General features: G+C 41.3%; 1 protein-coding gene across 2 annotated transcripts in view; it reads right to left on the reverse strand.

The window, feature by feature from the left end:
• ITGB6 (integrin subunit beta 6) overlaps positions 1 to 1,851 on the reverse strand; it is a 101,319-nt gene extending 99,468 nt beyond the window's left edge. Inside the window, 2 exon segments of one of the 2 annotated variants that reach the window (NM_001131561.1) lie at positions 727 to 806; positions 1,551 to 1,851. In NM_001131561.1, the coding sequence (NP_001125033.1) occupies positions 727 to 806; positions 1,551 to 1,565 (95 nt within the window). In that variant the 5' untranslated portion in view covers positions 1,566 to 1,851. 2 annotated transcript variants of the gene reach the window in all.
• Positions 1,852 to 10,117: the final 8,266 nt, after the last annotated feature.

The raw sequence follows: 10,117 nt of genomic DNA on the forward strand, positions 1-10,117 counted from the left end.
GAGATCCAGTGGGTAGAGACTTGTTTTAAAATTCAGAAAGCTAATGCCTCTCTTTCTTACCATGAATCAGTTAGACGTCACTCTCTAGTGTCTTAGGATGGCTTGGTACGTATTTCCCAATCATCTTCATACTGCTTTCACATAGTTTTCAGTTTGACCAGATAAGGAGTTCCTATTTGGAACTTTGTCACTGGTGTGGTACAGAGTCACTGAGTTTATGAAAATGCCATTTTTAAAAGAACTGGATAATGTCTGACCAGTAATATTTGCCCCAAACTTAAAACACATCCCTTAGAACCTAGCAGTAGTTCAGAATGGATCCTGGTACCCAGATGGAATACAACTATAATATGAACATCAAATGTATGTTTAACTTTAGAAAATATCATCTCCATGATCTCTGATTATCCAGACAGCCTCCATATTTTACATGTAACCTGTTAGAAATGGCTTTACAATAAAAGAAGGAACCAGGTAAAATAAAAAAATCCCAAGTTAAAAATTTTTTCCAAATAATTTGACATCCACTCCTTCTACAAATTGTTTTTGAAAGTAATCACATGAATGCCATTTTGATCTACCAATGCTCACCTTCTCCTTTCCTGATTTGTTTTACTTATACAATTCCACAAAAAAGCAAGTCACTATCAGAAATATCACTGAGGAAATTAACATGAATTTAACTGCACGCAGGTTTTAAAAACACATTGAGGTCATTTATTTTACCTCCTGAGCACACCAGGCACACTGAGGTCCAATAAGCAGGCAGTCTTCACAGGTTTCTGCACCTCCCAGGGCACAGCCACCTAGGTTTAGACCCAGTAAGACGCAGGGATTAAGTACAATTTCAGTCATTCCATTTATGAGACTGATGGCTCTTACATTACTTGAACAAAACAACATCAAAGTTTAGTTTAGTATCCAAAATCAGTCCTCGAAATGTTAGCAATTCACATAAAAGTTTGTATTTTACATCTATCACATGTAAAATATGTGTATGTTTATTAAAAAGTATGTATGTCTTATAAGCCAAAATTATCATCCTCTTTTTTCTTAAAATGTGAAAGTTCACAAATACAGGATTATCCTATTTATTATTCTTAGTCAATGTGTGCCACTTTAATTTTTAAAAATTACTTGCAACCATTAAAAAATGCTTCTTTCTTAAACAAGATATTTCTGTTTTTGAAATAAATCCTTTTTCTCTTTCAAGATTATTACTCCTAAGTGGAAGATCTTGTGGTAGAATAAAATAGAAAAGTTTCAAAAATGGTTATCATAATGGCACTGAGTTCCATTGGGCAGTAATGTTATTTAATTCTCCTCATTAAAATGCCTGTGCAACCTTTGTATTTATTTACCTTAAGCCTACAGCATTCACTGTGGGAACTGCCCGGTGTTTGTCTGTAATTTGTTAAAGTGTTCACTCAATGACAAAAGAGCAATGTAACAGATCAAATAAAATATGACTTCAGATCTAATTTCTGAACCAAATGACAGGTTTGTCAAGCATACCACGAAAGCAATATATCAGAGAATGTAGGTCTTACCTTGTACGTGATCATTCCTTCCTAGAAATAGAAAGAACAGGCAAAGCAGTTCAATCCCCATTCGTTTCAGTTCTTGCTGTGCAGACCGATTAAAAAATGAATTACCTTCAGCGTTACAAGACCAAAGCTGAATATCGTTAAAGTCTTTCTTTCTTGAAGTATAACATTTTAAATACTACTTACACTGCTTTGAAAAGAACTTGAGATGTAAGTTAGAAAGTTTTCATTAAGACTGAAATGAAAACAGAGGCTACCTGGACAGGTAAAGCAGAAAAGCTGTGTTTAAAAGCAACTTCAACATGATTTACTTCCTTGTTCTCCTTATAAGGAAGGCAGGTGTACAATCACCAAGAAGGTGGGGAAATTCATTCAGTAGAAATTTTGGTGTAAGTTCTATGAGTTTCTCTGCATCCTAGAGAAAGTTAATATCTTTAGAGAAATATTGATCAATGAAATGTCAAAACAGCAATAGAAATACAGTCATTTTAAAAACAATTTTAATTTAATGTAAAGAATAAAGATATTAAATAAAGCATATAGCCTATATGTGAGGAAAGTAAAAAATTAGCTTAATGAAAATACCTGAGATTTTTGTATTTCATTGCTAAATCCTTTGCAAAAAATCAAAATGAACCCTGAAAAAGAAAAATTATTATCTTACAGTAAATGAGAAGGCAGGCTAGGGAAAGCAAAGCACTGTTTCCTTATTTTTCAAATTAGATGAAATATATTTTTCCATAAGTATAAAATTCTTATTTTAAAATCATATTGGAAATAATCATAATATATAAAAATCAAGGGAGATCAAAATAAGAATGTCTCAAAAGACACTGATGACAACAATGATGAAAACAGAAATGATGGTGCCCAAGATTCTGAATCCCTCAGGCTAGGGACCAAGTTCTCTATGCAATGTGCTGTTCCAACTTCTAGCTCATGATTTGGCACATAGGAGATATTTATTTGTTGAGTGAAAGAGTGACAATTCAAAATATATATGATCTATGGCTAAATCCATGAGGTTTTTTGTATTTATCCCCCAGTGTGTTCTTCAGGAAGGTGTTTTGAGATTTGTAGAGTCTGTGAACAGATAAGAATCGAATTCTCACTTCGTCACTCTAGAAACTGCTGACCTTAGAGAGACTTTTCTGTGACCGGGCTTATGTCTGAGGAGATTATCTTGTCAAGGAGCATTCCTAGGTAAGCATGTGAAACCTGTAAACAGAAGGAAATGGACTATGGTCAACAATAATTTAATTCTACATTTAAAAATAACTAAAAGACTATAAATGGGTTGTTTGTAACACAAAGGAGAAATGCTTGAGGGGATGGATACCCCACTTTCCATGAGGTGTTTATTACACGTTGCATGCCTGTACCAAAACATCTCATGTATCCCATAAATATATACACCTAATATACCCACAAAAATAAAAACTAAAATAAAATAATTTTAAAAATAAAATAAACCAAAGAAAAAGAGAAACTAATTATAGACTACCTAGGTTTTTCTCAGAAGCCCATGTTATGTTCAATTTTGAACTCCATCATATCCAAGAAGCTGGAAAAACATGGCAAGAATTTTGCAGTAACAATCCAGAATTATTGAAGAATTGGAAGATATGCATTTTGGGAGAAAATTTATATAAAATTAGTTGATTTAACTTGAAGAAGAAAGATCAAGCCACAAATTGTTTGTGTCTCTGTTATTGTCATTTTAAAAATCCAGTATTAACTATTATTCATTCATTATCCATTCATTCAACAAGTACTTCTTGGGCATTTACTTTGTGCCAAATATTATTTTTGAAGCAGAGGCTACATCAGTGAACACAACCAAGTTTTTGATCCATGCAGCATATATTCTAGGCTGGAGGGCAGTGCAGGGAGATAGACTTCTAAAATCAGGCAGTGCCCAGGGCTATGAATCATAATAAGTCTGGGTAAAAGGAAAGAGGGGCAAGGGAGTGTGTGATTTTCTTTAGAATAGTTAGGGAGGGTTTCCCTGACCAACTGGCATCTGAGAGAGCCCTCGATGACTTTGACAACACAGCTAACTACGAAGGCCTGAGACAGCCCAATGGCAGGTGTTTTCAAGGGCAAGTGGAATACAAGAAGGGAGAGAGAGAGGGTGATCAGATTTGAGGGCAGAGGTCAGATCATATGTGGTCTTGACCTTGAATTTTATTCTAGACCTTGTGTATCACTGGAAAGTTGAAAGCAGAGAAATAATATTATTTAATTTACATTTTAGAAGAACCACACTGGCTGCTGAGGAAGTTAAAATGTATGGGGCAAGATTGGAAGGTGAATGGGGCAAGAGAGGAATGCACGTCTCTGTCAAGAACAGAGACAATCGTGGCTGGGACTAGGATGTTTGTGGCGCAGGAGGAGGGGGTGATCAGATTCAAGATCTATTTTGAAACTGCTGATAGATTGGATGTGAACATGAAAGAAAGAGGTTTCTGGCTGGCATAGATACATTTTACTGGCTGAGTGATACATTTTACTGAGAGGGGTTACATTGAGGAAGAATCAGGTTTCATGTGGAGGATGAGGATCAAGAACATGGTAAGTTTGAGATGGCTAGAAGATAACCAAGTGAAGATGCCACATAGGCAGGTTTGATATCTAGGTCTGGAAATGGGGGCAATGTTAAAGAGCAAATTGCAAATTTGGGATTATCAGCACAGGTTTAAAGATATGAGGCTGATGGTGTTCAGAGATATGTGGCTGAATGAGATCCCTCCAGGAAGTGAATGTATATAGGGAAGAGCTCTGAGGACTGAGCCCTGGGGCCTCTAGATATCTATAGATCAAGAGGAGAAGGATTTAGTAAAAGAAGCTTCTGTCTAAAGAACACTCCATCTTGCTAAAGAGGAACCTGTCTTTGTTGGAAGACAAATTCAAGTGTCTCTCTCATTTCTGCACATCTTACAAGCAGAGGACCTGGCTGCCTTTTTTCTAGACTCTCTTTTCCAGGATGTTTATAAAGTGAACAGCCTTTGAAAATAGAGACAGTGTCCCTCTTTAGGGAAAAGGAAAAATTGCTTACAGCTTTGGAAGACAGAGACAGTGTCAACCTCCAGAACAAAGAGTAGGCCTGTTTACTGCCCATTATAAAAGGTTCAGTTTCCCTAAACTCAAAGTTCTTCTCTTATAACACATCTTACTACATGTGCAGGAGTCACCTCCTTCTTTTGTGTCATCTTGTGGGAAATGGTATTGGGGAACAGGTGAAAGAATGTGCTGACACTCTGACCACTGCAATTGTTGTGAATTAAAAAGTTCTTCAAAAAAAGAAAAAAGAATTAAAAAGTTCTTTTTCTGTGATGCAGGCATCACATGTCTCCATCAGTACCCACGAATCCATGACAAGCTAACTTGTCAGCTTGCAAGTCAGGTAAAAGCCCAGGCCCTTCATAGTTCTTGACAATTTCCTACTCAAAATCCACCTCTGTCTGGAGACTGAACATGCAACTTTCAAACCTCACTTTGGAAGAAAAGATCTTACATCCCACAAGACTGCCTTGGACTGACAAGTGCTGCCCTAGGTTCCAGAGGTTTCCCCAGGTCCTGAGTTGTCTGTCTGCCCATAAACCTCCCTGGCAGCCGCTAGCAGGCACTCTAGAGGAGCTGGATCAGGGTGGCTGCCCAGCTCTGGATATGCCACTCCCTGGAAACTCTCCATGGTTCTAGCTGCCACCAACAATCTCTCCTTCCTGAGAACAGTTAGACTACCTCTTCTGGCCTGTTTTGCAGCTAAGAAAATCCCAACAACCAGCTCTTGCCAACAGAATATGAGTGGAAGTGGTACATATCCCTTCTAGACCATCCTCATGTCCCTCTGACAACCAGATGCAGGCAACAACAAGGTCCTAGGAGAACTCTAAAACCATAATTTGACCATGTATTTAAATGGACTTGTGCCATCCCACGTAAAGACTTCCATCTCAGTCCTAGAATCATAATCACACTGATTGATTTATTCCCTGTCCCCCATGGCTACCCCTCCAATGCACACCCTCCCTAATTTTCAGGCCTTCGCACAAACCATTTGTTCTTCCTGCAGGCCTTGGGTCCCCTCTCATACCTCTCACTTAGCTAATTCAGTTTGCCCTCCAGGTCTCAGTGTAAACATTAGTGTCTGCAGGAAACACTTTTTGGTTTCTCTAGGCCTCCCTTCCTGTGGACATTCCCCAGGATAGCCGTTTTTGCTCTGCTTCTAATTGTCAAAATACATGCCTTTACTCAACAAATATTTATTCAATTCTTGCTGTGTATCAGACAGCGACTGTGTCTCAGGAATCTTTCTATTCCCAGCAAGTAACACAATGCCTGGCACTTTGTAAGTAGTCAATTAATGTTTATATTGAGAATATGGGTGAATTTTAAGTCTTCGTTGTCTAGTATTTCACCAGTTACAAAGCAAGTACTTCATGGATATTGAGTAAATAGATGAGTAAATGAAAGAATGGTTTAGGAAGGTAAATAATACAATTAGGAAAGGGAAAATGTGTTCCCTGCTTGGGTTGTGCCAAAAGCTGAGAAAAAGCTTAAAATGCAACATGAAGAAAAGGCAGGGGGGAATTTGAGACAATATAAAGTACAATAATGTTATGAAAGCATATCTATCCACTCTGTTTGCACCTTGGGACTGCCGGCTAATTTGTACCAAGGGGCAAGACACCGGGAAGACATAGCCTTGCTTCCTAAGGAGGGTGCCTGGTGTCCTCTTTTGGAAAGTACCACATCCACACTGCTGTGGAGGGTGGCGGCCCTGCCTGTCCCGTGAGCTCTCAATCCATGAGATGCCAGCAACCTGTAAAGTCCCCCAAATGAAAACTGTGTCTCCTTAGCCATGCCAAATGGATTACTTACCTCTGTTTCTATGTATGTAGAATCTGAAATGGGAAATACAAATGGAAAATCAGGAGTTTGGTAATGGGAGGTGAGGCTGGCAGGATGTATGGAGAGAGCGCATAAGGTTGGAGGGAATGAGGTGCTTCCAGAGTCAATGTTAGGAGGATTCGGCAGCTACATAGAGGCAGAAGCCCAAGGCAGAAGAAAGCTACATGGGGTGGGCGATGAGAGGACTAATATGCAATCAGCAAAGAAGGGCCTTCAGCCACACAAACTGAAGAGTGCTAGAGTCAGATCTACAAACTCACTCTGCCGGGGGGGAAGGAGCACGGCCCAGGCCTAGAGCTGCCGTGGATCCCAAATGCCTGTCCAGTTTGGATCTCTCGGAGGCCTGGCTCTTAGTTTTCCCCAGGATCCCGTCTCTTTTAAAGCAATGTGTATTCTTACAGCAAATTCCCGTTACTTGTGGGTGGTTGAGAGGATCTTACAATCCTTAACATCCAAAGGTTCTGTCATACCATCCACATTTTCAGACAGGTTGGTCAGGCTCATCAGATGGAATCCTACCATCCGGATTGCTCAGAACCCCAGCCTAGGGGCTGTGACTCCATGTGGGAGTCTGACCCTCCTCAAGGGGCCTCAGCTAAGCAGCACGGGGGTGGACAGAGAAGCTTGGAGCTCAGGGACGCAGAGCTTCTGCACTCTGCCCCTTCGCTGGTCCTGACTTCGGAGGCTTAGAAATGGGCTGTCCTCGGCGGTGCTCTGACTTCAGGAAGCCAGCGAACTGGTGTCTGAGTCACTACAGTTAGCTTGAGTCTCTCCCAGATCCAGCCATTCATCCACATCAAATAAAGACAGTCCAGGCCCTAGCTAGGCCTGCCCCGGGGCACCTCACAACACTCCTGGGAGAGGAAACCCTGAGTCAACCTGGCTGGGAACCAACTGGAAACCTGGGGACTTTAGTCATGGCTGTCTGCTCTTGGGCGGGCCTTGCTGTGCTACCTGCTTCATCTGAAGTACCGGTGACAAGTCTTCCACCTCCAGGTGTCTTTCTGTGAAAATGTTTCATTGTTGAGTAGCTAAAAGAAGGCAAGCTAAATGGCTGCTTTGTCTCTGGGTCTCACTCTGAGGCAGCTCCACAGCCTTGCACAATGGGTTGTGTGCAGAATTCTGTGGCTGACTTGTGGTTGTACGTAACAGGGGGAGCAAGCAACCTGGAAGTAGATACAGTTGTTCCTTTTTTTGTGACCTTCAGAAAGATTCCCTTAAAGAAGACTTTCCTGTCATCCTTGTTCACAATGCCCACAGGGTGCTAACTGCTAAAGAAATGTTTTGTGGCCTAGGCCTTACATTCTAGGCTGGAGTTTCCTTTTTTGTTTATTTTGGTAAAATTTACATAACATAAAATGTACCATTTTAACCATTTTTAAGTGTATGATTTGGTGGCATTAAGAGCATTCACACTGTTGTGCCCTCCTCACCACTGACCATCTCCAGAACTTTTTCATCAGCCCAAACTGAAACTCTTCACCCATTAAACAATAACTGTCCATTTCCCCTCCACCAACCCCCAGCACCCAGCATTCTACTTTCTGTCTCCATGAGTCTGACTACTCCAGGTGCACCACATAAGTGGAAACATATATTTGTCCTTTTGTGAGAATGGCCTATTTCATGTTAGCATAATGTCTTTAGGGTTCATCCATGTAGTGGTATGTGTCAGCATTTCCTTCCTTTTAAAGGCTGAATAATATTCCACTGTATGGGTATACCACATTTTGATGGCTTAATCATCTGTCAATGGATGTGCTGTTTCCAGCTTTTGGCCCTTGTGAAGAGTACTGCGATGAACATTGGTGTAGGGATCTCCATTTGAGTCTGGCACTTACTTTTTAAAGCCATCATGATGTCCATAATGGGAGGAAGCTGAGTGTAGTGGGAAGAGTTTGGTTTTGGACGTAGAGAGTCCTGGGTTCAAATTGCAGTCCTGCCAGGTCCTCCTGTCTATCTGTGGAGAGAGTGTTTATCTCTGAACACTTTAGTTTTGAGACTATGAAAGAGGGATAATATCCACCTTTCAGGAATATGGTGAAGATTTCATTACACCATTTTGGGATGAGTCCAGGTTTTGTGGGGCCTAAAGATTATACCTTTTGGGAGGCCTTCTTTAAGAAAAGCAATGCAGGCCAGGTGTGGTGGCTCACACCTGTAATCCTAGCACTTTGGGAGGCTGAGGCAGGTGGATCATTTGAGGTCAGGAATTCGAGGCCAGCCTGGCCAACACGGTGAATCCCTGTCTCTACAAAAAATACAAAAATTAGTCAGGCATGGTAGCACGTGCCTATTGTCCCAGCTACTTGGGAGGCTGAGGCAGGAGAATCACTCGAACCGAGGAGCAGAGGTTGAAGTGAGCCAAGATTGCACCACTGCACTCTAGCCTGGGCAACAGAGCAAGATCTCTCCAAAAAAAAAAAAAAAAAAAAAGAAATGCAAAACTGGAAATAAACCATGTGTGGAAGTGTATATTTATTTCAAGTGAGGGGGAAAAACCCATGACAACAAATTACGGAAAGCTTGAAAATTTCAGTCTCTTTGTTTCTTAACATCACCTCAGGCACTTCACCAGAAATGCTTTCTAAAAAATGTTTCCCAGTGGTAATCTGGCTTCCATCCCACCTGGAGCCACTCGCAGCGCCCAGATACTCCCAGGCACCTGTGCACACTGGAGCCTAGGTTGAAGCTCTTTCAGTTTCCTGTAAACCCTCCTTTGATTTCACTTGGGATGCATGTTTATTGTTGGTCGTTTTAGTGAGTACTTACCAAGTGCCAGGCATCATTCAATATTGTATTAGGGTAGCCCTATTTTGTTCTCACAAGGCCCCAATAAAATGGGGACTATTCTACTTTCATTTACCAGATAAGGAAACTGAGGCATGGAAAAGCTACACAACTTTCCGAACGTCACCTCACTGCTCAGAAAACAGGGCCCTGGAGACAGGCCGCTATCCTCCCACCTGAGTTCAGAATCACCCTGCAAATCGCCTCCTGGTAGATAAGATATGTACAAAGAATCATCAAAAAGATGCCAACAAGAAGTGAAATTCCACGAGGAACTTGAAAAATATGTTCGCCTCTCTATCTCAGGGCTCTGGTTCCAGCTCTAGCTCTGTGTCTAGTGATTTCCTTTTGGGTTTGTTTGTTGCTTATCCTGTGGATCATTGGCCGCCAAAAATGAGACAAAGATGTGGTCCTGGATCGTACCATCTTTCTCTGCTTTGAAGTCAGTACAAATCACTTAAAAACAAAATGAAACAAAACATGTTGCCTGGCCTTTCAGGGGAAGCTGAGCCTGCTGGTGAGGAGCCAGGCCTGGCATTGAGTCCAGGAGAGCACGGCTGCGGGCATTTCCTGTGGTCGGGAGATGACTCAGGATGAACTCCGGCCCCTGAGCCACAGGCACCCCCGCACTTCACAGTTACCACCCACACCACACCCTACTCTGGAGCCTGGCAGTCACACCGCCAGCTACAGGGAGCCTGTCGTGTGAGTTAGGCCTGCTCCAGAGGCCCATGCAGTCAGGGTTCAGAAATTATATTGAAGTCTAAAAGAATTGAACTCTTTCTGTCTTTTAGTTTGTGGAATAAATCCAAAGACGAGATTTTCCAGAAAAATACCATTGGATGTGAATTTATTCTGAATTGACT

Source organism: Pongo abelii, chromosome 11, assembly GCF_028885655.2.
Source record: "Pongo abelii isolate AG06213 chromosome 11, NHGRI_mPonAbe1-v2.0_pri, whole genome shotgun sequence".
In the NCBI taxonomy this organism is placed as follows: Eukaryota; Metazoa; Chordata; class Mammalia; order Primates; family Hominidae; genus Pongo; species Pongo abelii.